Source organism: Vollenhovia emeryi, unplaced genomic scaffold, assembly GCF_000949405.1.
Source record: "Vollenhovia emeryi isolate VEMERY1.0 unplaced genomic scaffold, V.emery_V1.0 DF939170.1, whole genome shotgun sequence".
NCBI classification, from domain to species: domain Eukaryota; kingdom Metazoa; phylum Arthropoda; class Insecta; order Hymenoptera; family Formicidae; genus Vollenhovia; species Vollenhovia emeryi.
Window position 1 is genome coordinate 830211 of NW_011967196.1, and position 25511 is coordinate 855721.

At 46.4% G+C, this 25511-nt stretch overlaps 1 protein-coding gene across 1 annotated transcript; it reads right to left on the bottom strand.

The window, feature by feature from the left end:
- Positions 1-563: 563 nt before the first annotated feature.
- LOC105563882 (major facilitator superfamily domain-containing protein 10) lies at positions 564-3860 on the bottom strand. Its single transcript, XM_012015844.1, has 7 exons — positions 3259-3860; positions 2923-3185; positions 2301-2592; positions 1812-2032; positions 1401-1491; positions 1174-1311; positions 564-1091 (listed from the first exon to the last, which is right to left on the bottom strand). The coding sequence occupies exons 1-7, from the start codon at positions 3476-3478 to the stop codon at positions 997-999; spliced, it is 1320 nt and encodes a 439-aa protein (XP_011871234.1). The 5' UTR covers positions 3479-3860; the 3' UTR covers positions 564-996.
- Positions 3861-25511: the final 21651 nt, after the last annotated feature.

Below are 25511 nucleotides of genomic sequence, written 5' to 3' on the forward strand. Positions count from 1 at the left end.
ACGCGTACCCCTGGCGAAAATAACATGTTTGTTAAAAGTCTTATAGATTATAAGACTTTTAACAATATATTTTATATTATAAGAAGTTTGTCTAACTGCTGAGTCAATGTTTTAAAACATTGTTCGTGAGATATAAATTTAAACATGGAGTTGTTCATGACATGGTTACAAGTGTTCAAGTTGCGTTTAATGATACAACGTCGAACGTTTCCATTATAGTTTTCCAAGTGTTTGCAAAATGTTATTGTCAGTAAAGAATTAACCAGGTGTTATGCAACGTACTTGCAAACGGCGTAACCGTCGATAAAACTCCTCATGAACAATGTAACTATCGATAAAACTCTTCACAAATAAATATAAACGTCATCTCTCACTTAAAACTTTCGCCAGGGATGTCTAGAGCCCATATCAGACTGCGGATTGAGATTAGATTGAAACGTGGCCAATCGGAGTAAAGTTTACTAATCTTAGGTTTAGCGACTTTTACTCCGATTGATCAAATTTCAATCTAATCTCAATCTCAATCCGTAGTCTGATACGGGCTCGAAAGACGTCTTCTTAATCTACAATGTGCTATTTGAGTCTAGAAACATTCTATTGTGTGGTCGATAAATACGTTAAAAAAATTGTGTAGTACACACTGTACAATCGTGGTATACACTGTCGGCAAATTTTTTAAGCGTCTTGATTTACTTGTATAAAATGGAATGTTTCTGGATGCGGAGAATACATTATAGATTAGGCTTTGAAGACGTCTTTAGGTTGTCTTTTAGATATGTATATCTAAAAGACGACTTAAAGACATCCTTTAGACGTGCGTGCTGTACGGGAAGATATCAAACGTGACGGACAGAGTATTTAGTTACCTCTTTAAAGTATCAGTATAAAACGATAGCAAAAGTGTGTAAGAAAGATATAAAAATACTGTCTGTACAATATATCTTTTAAGAGTAAAAAAAGGCAGAGGACGGCATAACGTTTGACTATGCCACAATGTTACAGAGTACGCATACTGTGCAAAATCAGCGGCGGTAGCGTAAGTAGCAGAGCCCCGATTAGATACGTCGTGGCACTCCCGATGCACCAGAACGCTGAAATAGGAATGCGCGCGATCAGGTAAGCGGAACCGACGAAGCGAGAGCATTTGCACGAGTTGAGTTCGCCCGTACTCACCTGAGGAGAAGATGATGGGTCCACAGGCGCGAGCCAGCGCGCCTAGTGAACGAAATATACCGGTGATCGCGCCCTTCTGATGCTCGGGTCCAATGCGCGTCACCAGAGTCATCATACATGTAACGACCATCGCGGTGGCTGCAATGAAACAGAACAATAAGACCAAAATGAGCGTTTAAACAGAAAAGCCGGAAATTGTGTAAAATCGAGACACGACCGATCCTTACAGACTGCGAAGAGAAAAATCCCGATGCACAACACCTGTACATTGCTAGCGACCCCGATGCATATAAATGCAGGAATGATAAGCCATAAACCCTGAAATAATAGAAAAAAAAACTATAGAGAAAAGTCCTCTGTTACGAGATAGTAGGTTTTCAACGTCCAAATTCAATCGCAAATCTTCTTTCGAATTGCACGATCTAACAATCAATTTTTCACTAAACAGATTTTACTCCAAGAGCAGTAAATTCATAGTGGAACCAACAGATGATGCCTATTAATTTAGTAGAAACTCCGTTATCTCATATCAGAAGCCTATCTTATAATAGGGGATTTTTCTCTATAATAAATCTGAAATGAACAAGTGTCGCCTAATGGAGCAATGTATAGGGAGACTGATTTGAAGAAAGGATTACCAGCTCGCTGACAGTTTTTGTTCTATTCGGGGGAATGTGCCGCACCCAACCGCCCTGTAAAATTGCCATGGTCAGTCCAATCCCGAGAAACATCCAACCCTGTTGCATGCTGGTAAATCCGAACGTATGATGCGTCAAAAACGTCAGAGTGAACTCAAGGCCGCTGTATATGAAAAGATATATAAAATACGCCCGACCCAATATCTTCAAATCTTGTTGATCTGAAAGCAAAATCTGCGCGTTAAAATTCACACAATTTTTCTGCCGCTTACAACTCGACAATGTTACAATATAATTTGTTGCATGTAAATTGTAGAAATGTATCGCAAGAGAGAATCGTTTTTTATATTGTTTAAAATGCTAAGAGTGAGCGGCTTTGTCTCTTTTTAAAGGAACGGTTAGAAAGAGACAAAGTAATTCACTGTTAGCATATTTACTATAGTGTAAGATACAGAATTGACCCTCTAGTTTCGGAAAATACAAGAATACCTTGCCGATTCAAGTTCAGCACCCCATTAAATTGGAAGAGATCGACGGGATTGATGTAGGAAATTGCTCCGGATAATCCTTTTGCCAAAGTAGTCGCTCTGTGTTTCAACGACAGACTCTCCTTCAGGTAGTAAGCGACAAAAAGTAAGTCGCTCAGGGCAAGGAAGAGCGCGAACAGAGCTGGTATCACGTACCACGTGCCTTCTCTATTGCCACTGGATATCCACGCAAAAAACGCACCTATCATTGGTCCCACGACAAAACCAATGGAAAAGGCTATTCCCACAAGTGCCTGCAAGAATGAGAGAAGAGTGCGATTTAGAAATTTACTTTATATAGAGGAAAGTCCTCTATTATGAGACAGCAGGTTTTCAACATCCAAATTCAATGACAAATCTCTTTTCACGATGACACAATCCAACAATGAATTTTCTACTAAACAGATTTCGCTCCAAGAGCAATAAATTCATGGTGGACTCAACTGATGATGCCTATTAATTTAACAGAAACTCCGCTAACTCCGCTGTTAGGACCCTGTGTCTCATAATGGAGGACTTTCTCCTAAATGTGATTATACCATCATGAGTGAGCGCGTTATATGCTCATTCATCTACTTCTTTACCATTGCCTTTCCTCTTGTTTTTGAACAAGTAACGTCACTGATAACAGCCATTGACAGACTGATGTTACCCTTGCTGATACCGCCCGCAAATCTAGCCAGAACAAATATACCAAAGTTTGTAGACAATGCCCATAACAGGTAAGAGAGCGAAATGCCGGTCAAGCAAAGTAACATCAAAGGCTTTCGTCCGTAAATATCTGACAATGCTCCGATGATTGGCGATCCCAGGAATTGCAAGAAGGAATACATAGAGCCTAAAAAACCTGCAAAGTAAGAGAACTTTAAAATGGTGTAATAGAAGATTTATAGTTTTTTTTTTCAAGTACAAGTCCCAACCTCCGTATAGAACTGTGCTGACTTTATCTGGTGCGTCAAAGAAAATCTGTATACTCTTCATACAGTTCAAAATAGTCGAATACAGTCCGTGTCCCTTTTCTATTTCTTTGTAATGGTCCAAGAGGGCTGGTAGCAGCGGCAGTATCATTGTAAACGCCAGGAGATCCAGTAGCAAGGATACAAACACCACGCGTACCGTATTGTCCTTGCTTTCAGTCATGTTTCTTTTTTCAATGTAGAGTAAGATTGCCTTCAAATTTGTCTAAATTTAACTCAATTTTACGATCCTCGCTGCGTTTGTAGATCGCTCGCGTCTCTAACACTCGGCTTATGACGGACTGTTACGCAAATAGTTGGGGATTTCCGAGATTCAGGAAGCAGATTACGCGCAGCAATTTAATTTCGAGGCAACGAGCGTCCTTGCGAGTTTGATTGGTACTCTTTTTCAGATTACATAATGTAAACATTGCCATTTGTCCAAATACTGTTCCTCAGCTCCGCCCCGTGATCGTAAAATACGTGGAAGAGTTGTCCGGCCCCGTCATCACGGCACAGGCTCAATTAAGAGACTCGTGTCACCCAGAAGTGAAAGGCTCTGAGGTCCCATCCCCGACATCCTGTTAAATTTCACATGCAATCCGCGTAACGCGGTCAGTGGTAAGTCGTATAACCTATCAATGAAATTATCGAAATGAAGGGGATCGTTCGAATCATCGGTATGTAAGGCAGGAAACGTGTTCTCGATAGACGATCTATAAAGCGCCTGACTAGTGGCGTCATCCATCGGCCAAGTAGTGATATGTACCGCGCGTCGGTAAAGTAGGGAACCGCGTCCTAGGTCGGTAAGATAGAGACCGTACAGGCATAAACCGCATCCTTTCCGCTTCAAATTTGCGCGTGAAAAAAAACCGGCTCTGGATTTTCGTTGAGTCACGGAAAACGCGCGGCGGCACGCCGGGACTGCGGCGAAAATCCGGTCGGCATGTTGGATTCGCGATGGGCAAAGCAATTCGCGGCCGCAACTTTCCAGCGAGGCGGCGCCGGGCCACCAAACCGAGAGCTCGCTATATTGTTTTTATTTGCCAGTGAAGCGAGAAATAGCCGGCGAGCGAGCGAGCGAGCGGACGGGCGGGCGGGCGCGGCGCACCCAGAGGCATTATGATGCACGTTCCGACTTCCGGCAGCGTGCGCTCGCTTTACACGCGCACACGCCCGAGCGTGAGCTCGCGCGCGCGCGCGCGCGCGGAGGCCCACTTCCTCGCGTTCCGACGCTCGAACAAAGATCTTTTCAAACCCGTACCGAACTGTAACATCGCATGGCCGCGCGCGAGCGATCGTTCCTAAATGCTCTCTCCGCTGCAACTCAATACTCCCGATGTCGTTTTCTCTCTTTCTCTCTCTCTCTCTCTCAACGTCTCTATCTCTCTTCAGCCCCGTAATGCACGTTTCTTCCTGCCTGCGAGATTCCCTCTGCGTCCCCCTTTCCCGTCGTGCGTGTACACGTGGAAAGACGAGTTACGCGACAAGGGAACAAAATCAAAGCGTGAGAAACGATCTGCGCGCGATCGATCGGACGCGAATGTACAGAAGGCGCGTTCTCCTCTTTCGAGAGGAAGAGAGATTCCATAACGAAGTAGGGGCGCCTTCGAGAAGGCGAATAAATCCCGAGCGAACGCGATAATCGTTCCCGATCCCTGATCCTCGTGTTACATTGTATACATTTGTCAGTGTGTTAGAATGACGGGCACGTTGTCGACGACATTGTCGATATTTACTGGTTTACAAATACGCACGGTCGAACTCGGCTGTTCGTTTCTAGAAGCGTAATTTCAAAATTATATAAGTACAATCGTATGAATATTGCCGGATTTTATAAGTGCGGCTCCAATATCTACGTTTCTTTGATCTGAAAAAAAGAAGGTGAATAATAAGCCAAACCAAGATTCCCAGATGGCACAGTAAATTCGCTAAGTATTCCTTAGGTTTCTTGCCTTTCTGAATTGCAATTCTTCAGGAAATCATACAAGAATACAATAAGAATGATCGGGGAAGTTACATGTACGTACCGCAATGAATTTCTGATGGATACTTCAAGACGAACTGTTTCCCTATGAGGAACAATTCGTCGAAACGACGTCGAGTCGACGTCGATCGACGAGTCGTTTCCCGCTGGGCCGTGGCCAATTCTTTGAGAACACTTCCGACATTCCGGTTTTCTATTTCCGTTGGTATTTCATTGAAATGAATTCTTCACTAGCCCAGTGCACACCGAGCATCGGTTACATTGCATTTACGTTATAATTTCTGACGCAACACACATGTGTTATATTACATTTAAGCTAACGGCACACGATACTCTTTTTTTTCCTACCGGCTTACGAGAGCCAATCAGAATTTAGCCCTAAGCCACCCGATCTAGAAACTCTGCATAGCGACAATAGTATCGCGCGCTGTTGGCTTTACATCGAGTGAGAAATTGTAACATAAATGCAATGTAACCGATGCTCGGTGTTTACTGGAAACTCCCGTTTGCCTTTGTGCTACCTGGATTAAAATTGATCGGTGTTGATAGAAATAAACGTGGATATTGCCAACTATAATAATTCTACACTTATAAATACAAAATGAGAATACTGTAAAATGGACAGAGAGAGAGAGAGGGGGGGAGGGGGGGGGGAGACGAAAGTTCCGGAATTTCGAGCCCAATCGCGGTAGCGAAGCGAATAATTTAATCGCGCGATCGAGAGGGATCTGTCATCGGAATTGCGCTCGTATCTGTCGAAAATCGTGGCGTTTAACGAGCCGGGCTGATTTACGCGTTGCAGCAGGTGGCAGCGAGGAGCGGCGTCGTTCGGGACTCGCTGTCAAAAACTGCAAGGGTACCGGGCGCTTGCCATCTGGGCCCCTGCCTACCGCGCAAAGGTCCATACGGTCTACTGACGTTACCGCCGCGCACCTACCCGTGCAGGATTCTCTGCGTGCGCCCCTCGAAGATTTCCGAGTGCGCTTATAAAGCGATAACGCCGCGAAATTGCAGGCTTCGCGACGTAATCGTGGCGCCGCGATACTTCCCGGCGCGATTACTCCACTAGGATATAATTAACGATCGTCGCTCATTAACGTCCCGCCGTGATATCCATTAGATAACGCGATATCTCTCGTGCGCAGGGCGAATTGTATCCCGAAAATCGGACTTGCGCGAAGGGAGTTTGTTGTAACTTCTTCGCTTTTTTTTTTACGAGACCTCGCCGGTTTCCCCTCTTTCTCTCCTTCGTTTTCAGTCGATTTGAGGATATCCTGTATAACGTCTCGTCTATAGATTGTAATTTTTATTTTTTACGTTGTAGCTCGAGTCTCGTGTAAATTTTAATGAGAATTTCAACATGGGCTGTCACCTCCCTAGAACCATACTTTATATTCGAGCTGCCCAATTTCGCTCGTGCTGAAAAATATTCCGATGTCATGATTACGGTAATCGAGCGCGCAAACAGAAACAGGCACGCGCCGGCAACATTCGGCAGGTGTTGACATTGACCAAACTTCGCAGCCCTCCCCCCCCCCCTCCAATATTTTCTTTGCTTTTTCTCCGTACCTCTCGCGTTGTATTTATTATTTCGGTTACTTACTCTGAAATCGATCAAACGAAGATTTTCAAACGTATCTCATACAGCACAGAAAGCTAAAATAATGTTGAAACGTTGCAATATCTGGGGTAATATTTTTCGCAATAAGAATTTTAATTGCCAGACACGGTCGACAAAAATCACCGATGTTATTAATTTATTAATTACTGCTGGCGACTTTAAGAATATTCTTAATATAAATATCTTTTCTAACATTGAATCTAGATTAATGTTTGTACATTAATTCTTTATATTGCTGCAACGTTAAAACAATCTTGAACAAATTATTATTTTTTAACACTCAAATAGATACTTAAAAAATGTATAATTATGAAATGTATATACAGGGTGTCTCATTTTAAATAATCCACACAAATATCTCCAAAAATATGAAAGATACAGAAAACGTTTCAAACAAGAGTTGGTTTGGCTCGAAGGGAGACACAAGGTGGTGCCATTGACTTGACCTTGAATAGTTATTTGAATTTCATATTTTTGGAGATATTTGCATGGATCATTTAAAATGAGACACCCTGTATATCGAGATAATTTATGCGACATGCATTTAATATTTTCTTCTCGGTTTTCAAGTATTTTCCCTCCGTGCCTCTCAATGGTGCTCCACTGCGTGCGTTTCATAAACTTTGAAGGTAAACATATTTCTTACATTTTCTTAAGATTATCCTTTTGACGACGTCCCAAAAGAGGGGAAAACAAAAAAAAGATTGTCCTTAAAAAGGACCTAAACCAAAGGTCACTTTTAATTTATGATAAACTTGGGCCAGCAAAGGTCGGTAAAAATTTCTTTATTATTATTTATTACTGACAACTTTAAGAATCTTTAATTTTTTAAGTCAAAGTACAATGTCGATTTTTTAACGGGTAGGCCGCAACGTCTTTACGATTTAAAAGAAAACTGATCGTAAATTAAAATACGTTACATCCTCTACATAATTTCTTGGAAGTAACGGTCGTCGTTAAAGGAAAATAATCGGAAATTGTTCCCGAAATATGGTGACTTTCCATTCAGCGACAGTCAGGAGAACTCGGACAGGATATGCCCGGGCGATTGTTCACGATCATAGCTCGCCAAAAGGGAGAAGAAATTGGAACTCGGCATTTCAAAAGGACAAGAAATTCCTTAGAAGGAGTAAATGAATAACGATAACTCTAAAGCAAGAGAATTCAGTTCGATAATGTCGCAGGTGGAACGCTTGCCGTTAGACAATCCACATAGCACATAATATTACATAATATTAATGTATCAGTAATATTATAATATAGCAGTAATTTTACATATTGCAATATAAAATTACAGTAATATTACTGATATAATACATTTATATAATAATACATTGCAATATTACAGTAATATTACTGATATATTACATAAAAATATTACACAGTAATATAACAGTAACATTGCTGCAATATATCAGATCCAAACTAGCGCAAGATGATGTCAGATGACGTTTTAATTATGTCTCATTACGTTTTATTACGTTATTAAGCTGCCATGAAGACATCATTTAATGTCACGTTGATATTTGGCCAACAAGCTAACACGCTGGTTAAGACGCCCGTGACGGATTGAGGGAGGTCCCAGGTTCGAATCCTGGCTGGGGTAATATTTTTCGCAATAAGAATTTTAATTGCCAGACACGGTCAATAAAACTCGCTGATGTTATTAATTGTTTTTTATATTAAATTTTGTATCAAAATTAATTTGTATTACATTTTATACTAAATAAGTTAATCTGGCAGTTTCTCCAATAAGATATTAATTGTATGCAGAACGTTTAACGTATAGTAATTTAATACAAATAATAAAGTTGTAAAACTTTAATTATTTTCGAAAACCGACGGTCGGGACGCGGTTTCGACCCCATTGTCGTCGATTCGAGCGTTCTCCATGAGACATTTTCCTACTCGTTCTTAAATACAGAAGGATCGAGGACTATAACCGACACTGCCATCAATTTTGCCGGTAAAAGAAAATTGCTTGAAATAAATTCGACTGAAATACAGGAGAGACAACGGGACGGATGCAGATGACAGAATTTGTACGGTAAATAGAGAAGATGGATCGAGAGCAGAGAAGCAGAGAGAGAAGATGACAAAGAGAGCGACAGAGAGGCTGAGGTTCAAATTTTGTTGGAAGCATAGTACTGTCACCATCGCATAATGAAAACTTCCCGTACAATAGGGACAAAGGAAATTTTCAGTTTACCGGTGGTATATACCGGCCGGTTGGCAAGCTGCAGCAACTCCGCATCGCACGACTGCCGGGCACTATGCACATCAAAATCCTCATAAGCCGTGGCCGCTGCCGGGCCCAGGTATACCAATGCTGTACGATTCGCAAGCAACGGAACGAACGGGACGGTAAAAGGAAACAATTTTTTTGGGAAGAAAAGGTAGCTGAAGGTTCAACCCGAAGCTATCCAAGTTGTTGGGTCCTGACCGGATGTATGAAAATTTACAGACATCCAATCGTTGGCTTCTAGAAGTTCAGGCTAAAACGCCCAAGATATATATTTCCACTCCAAGTTTCGCGCTGACGAAATTCTTAAAGTCACTTTTAAATTTTAGCTTAATATTCTCGGAATATTTAACCGCTGAATGTGAAAATGGAGCGACTAGCCATTAATATTAATTACTAAAACTTATAAAATGCCAATAAGTCACTTCATTTTTACACTTTCCGGACCAGGCACTTTTCCTAAATAAAAGATCGGCTCCACAGGGACCAACCCGTCCTAAGCAGGTTAAAATTTTCTTTGTCGTCAGACATTTGAACGTGAATTGGACCTCGTTCAAATACCATCCAGGCTTTCGGTGAAAGTTTCACTACATTATTTCAAGTGAATGTAGTTCTGTGACACGAAACCGATTCCGAAACCTTACTTAATTTTCCGCTGGAGTAAATTTTACGAAATATTTGAAATAAAATTCTGCGCCAACGTGATCTCAAATATAATGACCGAACTGTGATCCTCTTCAAATACACAATTCCATGTGTAATACGATTTTTTTTTACAGATAATAGTTGGATCCAGAATAGATACTTTATTTCGCACAAGTAACAGATAACATAAAAATGTAAGACACATTACCTCACGTTTTTCCCGCTGTTGCCCGATGCCTCCTTGGCCTGCTCCTCCTCTCAGATTTCCTTGTTGCACTTACACAACACTCACTCGCAAAAATCATCGATCGCGCGAAATTTTCGGGCACTCCCGTACGCGATGTGAAATACCGCGAAACGCACAACATATTATTAACAAATATCGCGTAATTTTCTGTCATACAAGTTACTCAAACTAACTTACATTTTTAATTCGGAAGAATGGATAAATCACTATTGAATTGACGATATAAAACGCAACGCGAGCATCGGAAGCATAATCTTCGGCAAAGAAATAGTTATTAGTCCGCAACGAAACGATATTTTACAATCTTTGTCATTCAATCTAACCCTCGAAATTAATTATGTGAACAAAATTTCCAGCAATAAATAATTGTTATTAATTGCAACAGTTAATCAAGATCATTTTCGATTACATTTACATAATGTAACGACGTGCGATAAGCGACTTTCTTTACTTCCTGCCCGTTCAAGTTGCGGAGAACAGAGCGAATTAAAGGGCGAACGCCAAAGTCGTACAAATTTCTCTCTTTCCCGAAAATGGAACAGATTATACGAAATCGATAGATAATTAAAATCGCGGTGTGTAAACGAGATGTAACCGCGACAAAGTACCACGGTTTACAATCATATTTTAGATGAGTTAGTCTCGTGAAATATCTATGTATACGTTGATAAAGAACCGTCGCCTCAACATACAATTCGTTTCTCATTACAAGTTGTAAAAACTTGATAATTAATCGAGGAATGTTACTTGTTACTAATAAAGATGTGCAAATCAATAGCGTTTTATCCCTGCATTTGTCGCGATCGAGTCTTGGAGACCGATAACGCAAAAGTAATATCACGCACGGAGCGACTCTCGCCACTGCCTGCCGGCTCGACGTTCGGCGAGCGACTGATAGCGCGGCGACCTTCGCGTAAACAATGGCTCGCGTAACGTCGCACGATACCGCGCCGAGTGAAAAACAACAAAAAAAAAACGTTGAGAATTCGTTGCTCCGCCTAAGCAATGGAAAATTCCGTACTTAATATTTTACATTACATTACGCGACTGTTACTACGTTTTGCGTATTATTCTGCGGACTTATTGGTATTGATTAAATTAACGACTAATTCTGTTCAACCGAGAAAATGTAAAAACATATAAAAACTTGTTATGTACATGTATATGTATAAATATATTACGTACACATTGCAAGAAGGATAGTGTCAGAGCCAAAGGATCCCATCCGATCATCCAGGTTAAGCATCATCGAGTGTGGTTAAAACTTGCATGGGTGACCGCAATTTTACGGTTCTTCACACACTGCCGCGAAAATATTGTTAGCTCCTATGATCTTTTTAAAACCCGAAATTTGTTCATAATTGTTTTTCTTTATATATTAATATAAATATACACAAAGTATTATTGCATATATTTTACATATATCGTATTGCTATTATTGCTATAATGTTACATTGTAATATTTCTAAAGACATTTTACCATTGCAGCAGCGTTGCAGCAACATTTCGCAGCGTTTAGGCAATGTTGCAATTTTGCGATAAATTATTGCTACAATGTTGCTGAAATCTTGCTGTGCTGTATGTGGGTTGGCGATCACTTTGCAACAGAATTAAAAATTACGCTTGGTTCTCTATTGCATAATCGCATCCGAAAATGAATATTCAAACCCTTCCTTTTAAGACGAAGCGCAACAAATTAGAGTAAAGTTAAAAAAAGATGCACGCGTCCGCCGAATTTCTAAAGCTAAATGCAGCTAAATGCAGTCGCATACCTGCAGTTTTAGGCGCGACAGGATAATGCGGTCCCAAGTCCAAGTATGTCTTTCAGATGTAGCGTTAGCCGAAATCCTAAAGCTGTAGCCCTATACCTAAGTTTAGCCACGATGTAGCGTCGGGTGAGTTAAATTTCAGGCAAGAGATCCTTACGGAAGACATTGAAACTCGCACTCGCATTGTTCCGATGTTTCCAAAATCTCGAGGTTCTTTAAGCCTTCCCTCGCGGGCCACTCCCGGGGTCTAAAACCTGAGGGCACCTCGACGATTCCGCCGTAAAGAGATTCGGATGAGCACCGTGCCCTTGAACTTCGTAAGCTAGTTACGAGTCTCCCTGTGCATCGAGGGGTGCTGTACGAATGAGAGCGAGGGGAGAAAAGATAGTACAGCGACGGTTTGTGTACACCATAAACGACCCCGGGTCTTTCTTCTTTCTCGATGGACGAGGTACCAGTTCCTCCGGTAGAAGGACGCCAAGGAAACGGGCTCCGTCAGTTCTTGGCGCGCATAGGGTGGTAAACGTGGTGGAGTGGTACACGTGGAAATACAACGTGGGGTGCATATGCACGGAATCCGCGCGCCAGCAGTGGTCAACCTCGGCCTTGGGAAGCGGGGTAGAGGGAGAAGGGGTGGAAAACGAGAAAGCGTGCGCGACGGAGGAAAAAGCGGAGACGATTTGTGGCGCAGTTTAAGGGACCGAGTGACGCGAAATAGAATGGGGAATAGTTTATGTGGCGTTTTTAGGGCGTAAGCCACTTCACTTTTATGTAAGGTCGATAGAGTAAAATAGAATACGGCTCGTACGGGCCGTAACACGCCGCCCCGATATAGTTGTACAATTTCAAAATACTCCGCGGAGATCGAGTCCGCGACGCGGAAGGCGTCGTGCGCAGAATTTTCTCGACTTAAAAAAAAGTGCGTACCGTTTGCCCGAGATTAGATTTCGCGGAAGACAAACTTTGCCAGATAACGCGATGAATTATAGATTAAATAGATTAAAGGCATGTTTTTTTTTCTCAACGCGCCGATCGAGAGGAGAAACGAGGCGATTACGGCGAAACCCGGCGGATTGCGCTCGCTCGCATTAGTGCGATTGTATTCGAGAAGAATACGACATCCTCAGAGAGAGGAAGAGACCCAAGAACCGTGAGCCGAAAGCCACGAGCCGCGGGGGGAGGGAAAAGAGATCGCGCGGGCGATCGAAGGAGGAAGGAAAGCAGAAAAGGGATCGCATGGAAATACGATGGGAGAAAAAGAGCGGCGAGAAGGAGAAAGAGATGGTCGCTCATATGCGCGTTCTTATGCGTGCGCGCGCGCGCGCGTCCTCTCATCGCGCGCACGCACCGGCGTGGGCACCGAGCGTAAGTATATGTGAGCGCGTGCCCGTGCAACCAACAGCAGATGCGCTCTGCGAGCGCAGCTGTCCTCCTACAAGTGGTTCTCAATCATCCCTTTCCTCGATTTTTCTTTCTCCCGCTTGCCCCCCCCCCCCTCCGCCACCCTCCGCCCGGTGCGGCGCGGGAGTTCGGGGCACAAAGGAAATCGCTGTGCGACGATTGCACCTCGTGTCGATAAACATTTCGCGTCGCAGCTGATCGAGGGATCTCTTATTTTTGCCATCCCTCGCCAGCACGGGAGAGATCGAGGCGAGGGCGACGTTGGAGCAAAGGTGAGAAATATAACGTCTTGTGTGAGAGAGACGTGTCGGGCCAGGCCACGTCAGAAACGGCCGAGGTGTCACGTGATTAGGGAATAATGGGATAACGTGTCACTTGGTCGAACGTCATTTCCGCGAAGGAAAAGTCCCTCCGACCCGCGATTTCCCGACGGGTCGGGGAAACTTTTCCTAAAAAGGAATTCTAGAATGTTCCGAGTAGCGAGTGGAGAACCTGGATAGAAACTCGACTTTGGTAGCAGACACGAGCGAGACGTTCAAAACACGCGCTTGCAATACACTCGAGCTTTCGTTCTTTTTCAGTCGGAATAACGATTAGTACTTTCAGTTTGTATAGCGGATCGTTTGAGAAACGAGGCAAAGTGATGCCTGATAGATAAAAATGCGATAAACATGCCACGTGTAAAAGCTGCAGATGTATAACGAAATGATGCATCAAGAGTACAACAGAACTGGATACAGAGACAATGCAAGCGGTCTGACAATTAAGGCCCGTATATTCTGAAGCATCTTTTATCGATGAAAGCGCCTCGAAAAGTGGCCGATAAGTCTTCTGATTGGCCACAAGCCACGTTTAAAGGCGCTTTGGTCGATAAAAGGTGATCCGGAATACCGGTCTAGGTGTACAGACGAAATATTTCTTATGAAATTCGTCACGTGGGCAAGGCGGCGGTGATACGACGATGCCGAGAAGCGTGCTGCTAATAACGTTCGAGAGGAGCGTGTTCCAACCTGTTACAAAGTGCAGTCCACGCTCTTAATGACGCGAACACGTGGTGAACGTAAGTTTCAGCTGTTCCAGGTGATACCGCGACGTGTGTTACGCGCGCGGGCCGACAAAGCGACCAGGCTGTCTGAAATCGGTACAATCGGCGCGTTGCCTCTCGGTGCTCTCGCCTCTCGCGCCCGCGTCCGAGACGTCGTTCTTCCGGATCTCGCTTTATTACCTCGGTCGATTTACAATCCGACGATCGATCGCCACCGCGATTGACGGCTGCTCTGAAATTCTCGCGTAATTAAACCTTTACACGAGGCGCTTCGGATCGATCGAGAAGAGCCGAGTCTTACGTTCGTCGATAAGATACCGCGAATACTTGCAATCGGTACTGAATCGCGAGTGGATTTAGCACGTTCAAGGCTCGGTTTCGCCCAACGCCGTTTAACTTAAAAAGCTTAATTCGCTCTTTGTCTCTTTTCAACTGTTACTTTAGAAAGAGGCAAACGTGAATTAAACCAAAGTTAAGTTTGGCGAAACCGGGCCCAGGTACCCTAAGCAGAATGGCTGCCTTGTGACTTAAGAATACAAGACAGCCATTCTGCTCAGGTCCTAAGTCCGGTATTACATTGGTCGTGCGACACCGATTGGCCGCGGGATAGCAAAATTCTCGAGCATCTAGAAATTGTCTAAATTCTAAAGGGTAAATTTGAAGAGAAAATTCTCTCTCCGCGTACGATGACAGCACTCGTATAATTTTCGGCTGGCAATTTATTCACATACGTCGGATAGGTGCGCAATTGCACGCGGCATGGCGAGCAAAACGAGCATGTGTACGTCCCGCGATGCGTAAAATTACCGAGTAAACAGGACTAAACACCTTAGCGAGATGACGGGGCAAGTCGTTGTCCCGCGGATTACGAGGCATTATTTATAACGAAGAGGCGTTTTCCGTTATGACAAATTGGTCGGCGATGCCCGGTCAAAGGAGACTCGCCGGAAAACGCGCGTCAGGTATGTAACGCGAAACTACCTGCGATGTCTAACGGCTCGGGAAACATACGATACGTATAAATGCATATATAGGCAGACACAACAACTCGATGTCTTTGAGGTTTCTTCAGTCGTTCGCTCCCACCGCCGTTATCCAACGAAATCGAAACACTGTACTTTCTCGTGCTATTAGACAATCAAGTTGTATACTTTTCAAACTGTAGACTATGTAAAGTTAAGAAAAAAAAACACGTCAGCGAACAGGACGATATTCGTGTTAAAATTTGAAATAAAATTCCATTTATCGTTTCACGTGCCGTGCGACGGAAAAGCTTGACGAGTCGGAACGTACAAGTATACTTGTCTGGTACAGAACGAACTGGAAGAAACAGACTTTAAGCCTAATACACGAGGAGGAAGAAGAGACATACAACGCTAGATACGCATTGAGGTGTACATAACGAATAATAATTCTAGAGTCAAATAAACGAGAGCGCCTTCAGGTCCGAGCGAGATGTTGGTAGCTTAATAATTGTGATCTAAAATGTGGATTCATATACCGGCTTCTTCCACATAGAATGGAATAACAATTCCACTTAGAAATCTGGCGGTTTATAGACCGTCGAGGGTGGGCGGTCACGTTTGTTTATATGCTTGTTGTGGACCTCGCGCGATCATTCGCAGGGTTTCCCCGAGGTTTCCGCCCCGATAAATCACGCTTAATCCGGTAGAAGATTTTCACCGCCGGGGCTCGATCGAGAGGGAGAGAGGGAGGGGAGGGGAGGGGAGGGAGGGAGAGGACTCGTCCTAGCGCGCGGCGGATATCTGTCACACTCGTCGTAAATCACACACGAGGAGCGAGGCGCGGTGCAAACCGTCATCACGCGCGTGTATAATCGTCAAGCGTTAATTTTAATCGTTCCTCCTCCCCTCCCCCGGTGCCAGATGGCGGGATCGCTTCCCCGGGTCCTGACGAGAGTGCGAGTAGGCTGCGGTCTCCCTGGCCACCCCGGCCTCCGATTGGTCGCCGGCCGCCTGTCGCCTACCTACCTGGACGGAAAGAGCGACCTGGACGGAACCCGGACGGTGGACCCGGACGGAACAAGGAACGAGGGGCGGTCGTAGCAGCGCGTCCCGTAACTGAAAGAGGAGCCGAAGGCGAAAATCCGGGACAGCTGATACAATTTTGGCGGGCTGCGGACGTGCGAACGGAATAATGCGAGAGAAACTAAAAAAAGGGAAAACCGGGCAGAGGAGAGGGCGAGGAGGAGAGAATCATGAGAGAGAGAGAGAGAGAGAGAGAGAGAGAGAGAGAGAGAGAGAGAGAGAGAGAGAAAACAACGGAGAAAGAGACGCACAAGGGACGCCGAGGACAAGAGCGTGGTGACTGAGGGGCAGACGAGCGGAGGAGCAGGCAGGCGGGCCAGGCAGGCAGGGACAGACGAGAGAAAGAGAGGGAAAGAGAAGAGAAGAGGGCCTCGAGAAAAGGGACGAAAAGGAAGAAGAGGGAGGTTCTCGGCGTTTGGGGCCCTGTTGAGCTCATTGCCGTCGCCATCGTCGTCGTCGTCGTCGTCGTCATCGTCGTCGTCGCCACCACCACCACCACCAACACCATCGTCGCTGGTTGCTCTCGCGTTGTTAAATAAGAATAGCCCGCCGCCTGCCTCCCCCCACCACTTTGGGGCCCAAAACGAATAAAGGAGGCCGGACACCTGGCTGCGACCACAGTTTGCTCCAAGACCTCGCCACAGTTTGGTCGACTCTCTTCGCCTCCCGAGGAAGTCTTCCCTTCCGACCCGATCCTCTCGCCCGGCGCGTGCACTCCCAAGTCTCCCGTTGTGGTGTTGTGCAGTGGACGAGGACTACGAAAAGCATCCCCGCAGAGGACCCGTGGCCGTCAGAAAAGTCAAAGGCTGGGAAAGAGAGAGGGAGAGAGAGAAAAAACACTGGCAAAAAAAAACAACGCAAGGAGAGAGTGGATCTATCACGTGTGACGGGCGACGATCTAACGACGCGTCCGATTTATTTCCTGCGTGTGACGCACCTCGACCGAGCGCGCCGCCCGGCGCGTCACGTGCCGAGGAACATACGAGGATCGTGGAGGAAGACGAAGGCGACGGAGAAGAAGAAGAAGAAGAAGAAGAAGAGGAGGAGGAGGAAGAAGGGGCATCGCGCGAGGAGATCGAGAGCCGCGTCACGCTGGATTGACACGACGATGATCGACGTCGGCGGCGTCGAGCCGCATCTCCGATCGCGAGTGACCTGAGCGCCGAGAATTTCACCGGGAAGAGGAAGCGGCCGGGATCCCACGCTGGAGCGCCATCAGGTTTGGTAAGACTGTGACGGTAAGGTTGATTTTGATCCGATTGAAAGATCGCTAGCGCGAAAAGAGCGAAGGTGGAGCGACGGAGAGAGAGAGAGAGAGAAAGAGATTCCTATCGTTGCGGCGATAATAGAAGCCGGTTCGAAGCGACCACGCGGGGCCGCGCGGCGGGAGGATCCGGAGAGTTGGTTAACCGCCGAAAGACCACAGGTCGCGGAGAACATCGATCGCGCCGCGCGATTGTTTTCGTCCCGCGACGCGTCGCGTCCGTTTTTATCTTGGATCCTCGTGTTTGCTCTTGACCTTGCTGGGGGGTCTCGAGGACGAATCGCGGCCGCGCCGAGGTTTTTCCAAACGATCCCTCTTCGCCGGAGCGACGTTGTTTTCGGACGCGGCGCCGCTAGCCGAGGGAACCCGGTGGCGAGTATAAAGCGCGAGGTGCGAGACACATTGTTTGCGTTACGCACGCATCGGGCCGGCAGCGATAGACTCGGGTTACGTGTTACGGGGAACCGAGGCACTTCGCCGGCGAGATAAACAATAGCGTATTTACGCGCGAATATCTGCGTCCCGAGAACGGCGACGGCGGCGGCGGCGGAAGTCGAGTCCCGAGGATGTTACGTCATTGTTACGGGAGCCTCCGGCGGGGAGGGAAAAAAAGAAAGGGGGAAATAAAAGATGGATGCGGATCGCGCGCGCGAAGCATTTCGAACCGCCGTCGCTCTCGGAGGTTCCCGTGCCACTTCTGGGTCTGGGATCGAGCGATTCCTCGCGCATGTGCGCACGCTGCGTGTCCCTCTTTGTGCGCGCGCGTGTGCGCGCGCGCGGCCCGTATATACGTGCACGCGAATTAGCGTGCCCGGAGAGCGCCCCCCCGGTTTCTCGTTTCACAGAAATTCCGGCGGCGCGCGCGCGCGCGCGGGCCCTATTTCTCGGGGACCGGCAGCGCGGAATGGACGACCTACGGTCTCCGCGAGGAGGCGACCTCGGGCTATGATTTGTGATTCGAAGTAGACGCTAGATGTTAGAGGCTCTCCGATTTGGAGACTGACCGCCAAGGCCACGTCGGAGAGCCCCCCCGTGCATGCATGCGAGCGAGCGAGCGAGCGAGCGAAAGAGAGAGAGAGTGAGCGCAGGAGCGGGAGGGAGGCGCTCGCGCATTTCTCGCCCCCATCAATGGGCGAGCGCGTGTTACGCGGCGCGCCGCGCGTAATCTCTCGCGTACTTCCAGCGAATCGCACGTATCGCGAAACCGACGGGTCTCGCGCGCGATTTCCGGCCGCGCGCTCGCTGAAGCAGAAAATTCGTCGCGAGGCGCGCGCGCGCGCGCGCGAGCGCGCACCGTCTCGTCCGAGTAGCTTTTCGGAGTTGTGATTCTCGCGCGAACCTGAAATCTCGTCGAGTGACCGCGTTTGTCGCGCGGCTCCTCGAGATGCAAGTTTTTGGCCTCGCGAGCTCGAGAAAAGTGTCGGCGGGACGTGATGTTTTTATTTCAATGTAATTTAAAATTTAAATAACTCGATTGTGTATTCCGCTTCTGCGCTATTTCGATTTAATTTATTCGTAAAAGGTGGCTTTCGCAACGAGTTTTTTCCTCCCCCCCCCCCTTTGCCGTGTCAAATTAATTTTCTTCGGAACAACGCGTTCCTCTCGCGACACACGTTTGTCGGCTGCACCGCGTGCTCCGATTGTCCCGTGCAGCGTCTCCTCGCAAATCCGAACTGACGGGCTCATCTGGAAATCTCACATCTTGTTCTTGCAGCTTCCGGTAGGACGAGAGTCCCCGGCGAGGGCCCTTCGACGGGCTCCTTCGGCCCTGGGCTTCGGCTCGCACGATCCTGCATCGCAAATTGGAGCGGAATGACTACCGTCGAGTCGAAAAGTATATATCGTCAGGTCCGACCGATCCCAGAAAGCGAGCGACGTTTACATACTGCATAGAAGATAGGTCGAGATTTGTGTCAATATTCATAACGTAACATTTCAATATTGCACTTGTCCCGGCCTTTCGGAATGCATTGTACCTCATCGAGGAGAGAGCGAAACAAAGGGAAACCGACCGGCGGACAGGTGGGAAAAGGAGAGAGAGAGAGAGAGAGTGAGCGGGAGGGAACGCTATTTGGGAGGAATTTTTGCCTCCTCGAGGATAGCCGTTCGCAGTGGAAACGTACGAGGGTCAGGCAGGCGGAAACAAATGCAATATTGTAAACAGTTGAATTCAAATTGCACTTATTTTAGCCTGCTGGATCTCTTCGACACTCGCCGTTCACGGTGGCAACGTTCGAGGATCGGGCAGGCGGGGACGACTGCAATATTGTCAATAGTTGAAATCAAATTGCACTTGTCCCGGCTAGTTAAATCTTTTCGACAATCGTCGCTTGCGATGGGAAATGTTCGAAGATCGGGCAGGCGGGGACGAATGCAACATTGTGAATAGCTGAAATCAAATTGCACTTGTCCCGGTCAGTTAAATCTTTGACAATGGCCGTTCGCGGTGGAAACGTTCGAAGATCGGGCAGGCAGTGACGAATGCAACATTGTGAATAGTTGAAATCAAATTGCACTTGTCCCGGCCAGTTAAATCTCTTCGACGATCATCGTTCGCGGTGGAAATTTCCGAGGATCGGCCAGGCAGGGGGACGAATGCAATATTGTAAATAATATCAATTTTCACTTGTTTCGGCTTCGTGGATCTCTTCGACATGTCGACGTGTTGCTCGACTTCCGATAGAGATCTCGATAGAAACCCATATCCGGCGAAACCAGATCTCTCGATCAATTTCTCGCTTTACGTTCAATTCGCACCAGTAAATTCGCACCAGTAAATTCTATCAAGCTTCTTGTGTCGCGGATTTGAAGAAATTTTTGTATCGATTACAAGAATCTGTTCAAGGCCAATTGAATCTACCGCTATATAAAACTGCACGCACATTTTGTCCGCTGATTAACTATTTAATTGTTTCATTGTGCCGAAGGATCTCTGTAGCATTGAAAATTGTACTACAGTCTCGATTTCCGAATCCAAAGAACTCTGTTGTAATATGCGCTTGTCAGTGGAAGTAAAATATTAGCGTTGAACATACATGATTTGCATGTGAGAGTACGGCGTAACAACGTAATTTGCTCGTGAGTTTTCAGATTCTCGTCCATTCGACTCAACGATCGAACGCGCGGTTTTATTAAACTCGAACAGTTTTGCATTACAAGTCGGCATTATTTAATCGAATTGCTAATATATTTCTCGTTGATGTAATGTATCGTGCGACAGTCCTTAACTTTTCAATTGTAGCAACGTTATGTATTGTAATTGTTATGTATTAAATCTACTTGAATCTGTTTTATAAACAAAGTTGTGAAATGAAGATGCCTTTTGTAAAATATATTGCGCAAAAATGGCGAACAATAAAGTCAAGTGCAATTGCCTCGGACATGAAATCGCTCTTCATCTTCCCGCAATCCCCTCCGGTCTTCCTTCGCGCGTCCTTGAAAGAGAAAAACACCCAATCGAGTATCCCGAGACGATTTTGTCAAGTCGGGCGAAAAGGAAATTAGAGAATCGTCGACGAGAGAACAGTCTCACTCGAGCCGCCCGTTTTCGTCGCCCGCGAGAGTAGGCGTCGTCGGAAAACAGCTTTGTAACTCGAGGAATTTCGCGGGCGATACATTTTCGTATACGCGCGATTCTTTGGGAAAAGGGAGAAAGCACTTTTTCTCCAGGATGTCGTTCGGCGTCGCCGCGCATTTCCGGCCGATTCGGGAGCGAGGTGGACGACAGCGTGTTTCCGCCACCTTGCGAGACGCGGTTATTAACGATCGCGCACGAATTCGGAAGGAAGAAAGGGGAGAGAGAGAGAGAGAGAGAGAGAGGGAGAGGAAGCCGCGCGCATCCTTTTGTGTGGCGCGATGCTCACGTAACCGTTCCATCGAGACGAACGAACGGTCGCACGGCATAGGAAGGAAGAGGCAGGAAAAGAGGGACGGGCGGAGAGGACGAGGGAAACGGACGTCTCTCCCCAGCAGGATCGCCCCGCGTACCGCGGGCCCCCGAATCCAAGCCAAGCTCGCGGGGACTCGGATTCGGCTTTTCTGCTCTCGAGAGAGAAGAGAGAGAGAGAGAGAGACATGTGTGCGCTCTATGGATACACAGTATACTTCTTGCGCTTCGTGTCACTCCTCTCTCTCCTTGCTCTTCCGCGCGCAGAGGTGCCACGTGTAAAACGTACCCCCGTGGACGCGAAGCGCGTTCCCGACGATTCTCTCGGGCGCGGAGGCGCACAAAGAAAACGGCGAGGGAGAAAAAAAAGAAGAAAGGAAGAGGAAAAACCCGCTATCAAAGGACCAAGGGCGGCGAGGAGGGGCGGGAGGGTTACGTTACGTTCGATCGAACAAGGAAACACAATAAAAGTAGTGAGGGCTGCCCGTGGCAGCGTGGAGAGGGACGCGAATCCTGTTTTTCATTCGTTCTGACGCCGTTCTCCGTCTCGCTCCCGCGGCCGGGACGGGACGGGACCGAGGCCGGGCGCGCGCGTGTAACGCGCGCTGCGCGACGCGCAAAAGCATCCCTCTCTTTAAGGAGAGTCCCACGGTTTGAAATAAAACACCTGGCTTCTCGCCCGCCCGCCCCACCGCGCCCGCCGCCCTCCGTCCGTGCGCGCCCGTGTATGCGTACGCGTGCGAGCGTGCACGCGCATACGTACACGCGGGTGCACGCGCGTCTTGCTCGTTTTCAGCTACACGGAGCGACGGAGCTCCTAAGCGCGGTCCGAGGCGAGCGAGGGAGAGAAAGAGAGAGAATAATGCATTTTCGTTCTGTCGCGTGCGTCGCGAGCCCGAGTGTGCCCGATGAATGAGATTTCAAAATTTGCCGGCGACATTGAGAAAATTAATTAGTCTTGCGGAGAACGCGTGGGCTTGATTACGACACGTTTCACGCGTGTGTTCGCTTTACGTTAGAACGGACAATTTTAGATGCGACAACACGTGGGGTTGAATTAAAGCGCCGTCTGAATGTTTTACACAATGAAGGGAGGAACATGTCGTTTCTTATCGTTTAACATTGCTCATGTCAGGGGGACAGCGATTCCGCGCACTGTTGGTGACAAATCCGTGCGCGCGACTCTTAAAGCTGGGGAACGTCTTAATATCAAAATATATAACACTCTGAAATATCGTGCACAAAGTACTGTGTCAAAGTTTGCCGAGCGAACTCATATCTGACGGAAAAAAAAGAAGAGATTTCTCTTTGCTCCCCATTGATGTGCATAGGGTCCAGAATAAGGTACAGCATGCGCGTTCTCACGGAGAAGAGGGAGTTCTCTCTCTCCGTCTCCCTTCGGCTCGTTTCTCTCCTTCTCCGTCTCTCCTCTGCCGCTCTCGCCGGCCTCCGGCCTGAGACTGTGTGGTTCCCTCCCGGGCTTCCTTACGAACTTTATTGAATTCTTTGTAATATGCCAAAGGGTTCACCGTGCGCAACCGTGAACGCGCGCTCTCGCGCGAGAGCGCCATTCATATGCTAAACAAATAAATTCGTTGAAAGAAACGAATCTCTATCTGCCACTCTTCCTTTACCTCCCTCTCACTCTCTCTTGCTCGCTCGCTCTCCCTGTACGTACCTTTTCCCCGAGAGAGGAGAGCAGCTGCCCGAGAGCAGCTCATACCTACGTCGTCGTTAAAAACCAAGGAGAGGATGATACCTTGAGCTATTTAATGAAGAAGGGTGCAAGATGTACCCTCTGCCTGACGGCGACGATGGTGGTTGTGGTGGTGGTGGCGGCGGCGGTGGTGGTGGTGGTGATGGCGATGGTAGTTGTGACGGTGGTGAGGCCAGCTGCTGCTAAAACGAAGGAACAATGCGTTCGCCGATGACGCACTATTCCGAACAAGCGCGTTCGTAAGTGGGTCATCGGCCATTCTAATATTATGCAGTGGGAATTTAACTTTTTCTCCATCAGAATTAATTCTTATGTCACTGTAACTCTCGTGTAACATGTTAATCCCACGCTGGTAGGTACACTACGAGGATACCTCGGGCCCACTTCGGCTGGATCTGTAATTCGTCCTCTCAGATTTTAGGGCGGAATTTTATCTGTCATTTTATGTGCCGTTTAATTTGACGCGTCCTTATTTTACTAGACGTGAAACTGTAAAGAATCTTCGCTTGAATTCTGACACAATTAGATCGTTCTAAGTGTGGGTCTTCGTGCGCGAAAGCTCCGTCGACTTTTGCATTTAGATGATGAAATGCAAAATCTGTCAGGGGTGTAGCCTTGGTCAAATTTCTATAAGCTCAAACGGTAATAAATTCAATACCAGCTAATTAACTTTTCCATAAAACTTTGCTCTAACTTAATCTCTCTGTCAAACAACGGAATTTAATAATTCTATCTAACGAAATGCTTACGAATACTCGTAAGTCAATCGGTCAAGTTAATCAGAGTTTGATCAAAGTCACTCTTATCCCCAGAAAACATTTTGCGCGCAAACGTCTAGCATTATGACGACGCACTGGGATGGGATTTTGCTTGCGTTGTTGAGCCATCGTTGTACGTAAGCTGTTAGATATTTGCGCGCAAAATTATACGTTAATATGCGAGCTGACCACTCGCGTGCAAAAGCAGAGGCTAAGCATATCTTACGAGCAAAACTCAGGCAAATCCCATACAAGTTTGCATGCATAAGACAAGCAAAATTTGCGCGCAAGAATTGTTATCTCGGATCTTACAATTAAAGGTGGCAGAAAAATGCAGAGACACCCTGCGCACATTACGCATTTCCGTTAGGAGAAGCGAAGCCTGCGGATAGGCAACCGCTACCAGATGTCCTATTGCTCTACGAGAGATCGACGTGTGCCGGCGGGGGTTGAGCCGCGTCGATACTTGTAAAGCTGCGTTCGGAAACGTCACTCGAGTGCCCCGGGGTATCATTTTATCCCTGTTTACCATTCGGTGAGCAACCGAGGTAAAATGACACACCAGTACGGGGTCTGGTGTGTCATTTTCTGCGACTTGCTATCGATGCTCTTCGGTAACGTTAGGGCTGCGTTCGGAAACGTCACCCGAGTGCCCAGTGGATTATTTTATCCTTGTTACTCACCGAATATTAAATAGGGATAAGGTGATACACGGGGACACTTGGGTGATGTTTCCGAACGGCAGCCTAACTAGCGACAGCCAGTGGCAAAGACGATCCACGAAAGAGACGCAGCTTTCCATGAGTTATCGCTAGTTAACGACACCGAAGAGTCTCGACAGCAAGTTACAGAATTCCCGTACAAGGCACTCAGGTGATGTTCCCGAAGCCTAAATGCATCACAGGCCAGGTGGAACTACAGTAACATCGTGCAATGCAGTCGCTGCGCAGAAAAGCGCAAACAAGAGCGAAGCCGATGACAAATAATTAATTATTGCTCTACTCTTTGGAGACGAAAGAAAAGAAATAAGATCAGAGACAAAATATGCGGTTAAAAATTGTATCGTCTAACTCAAAGGCGTTAATTAAGTCAATCGGAATTTAATCGAAATTTCTAGCTCTCGCAAGTAAACGTGTTGCTCCGCCGTCCAATTTAAGGTGGCTCCTGCACGAAGGAGCGGTTAGTGTGGATGCTTTGCCCTGGAAAAAATAATATGTTCATTAAAAGCTTATAAGAAGTTTGTCTAAATGTGTTAAGTCGAGGTTTTATTTGAGTTTTAAAACATTTATTGAATTGTTCGTGGGATATAAATTTAAAGTTGTTTATGTGGTCAATAAATACGTTTAAAAATTATATAGTAGATAATAGATAAATTGTATAGTATACACTGTACAATTTATCCACTTGCGCAAATTTTTTAAACTTATTTATTACAATCGTACGCTGTCGGCAAATTTTTTAAGCGTCTAATTGATTATATAAAATAGAACGTTTCTGAATGCAGAGAATACATTACAGATTAGGCTTTAAGACGTCTTTAAGTCGTCTTTTAGATATGTATGTGGATAGATAAACTTTACAACTACA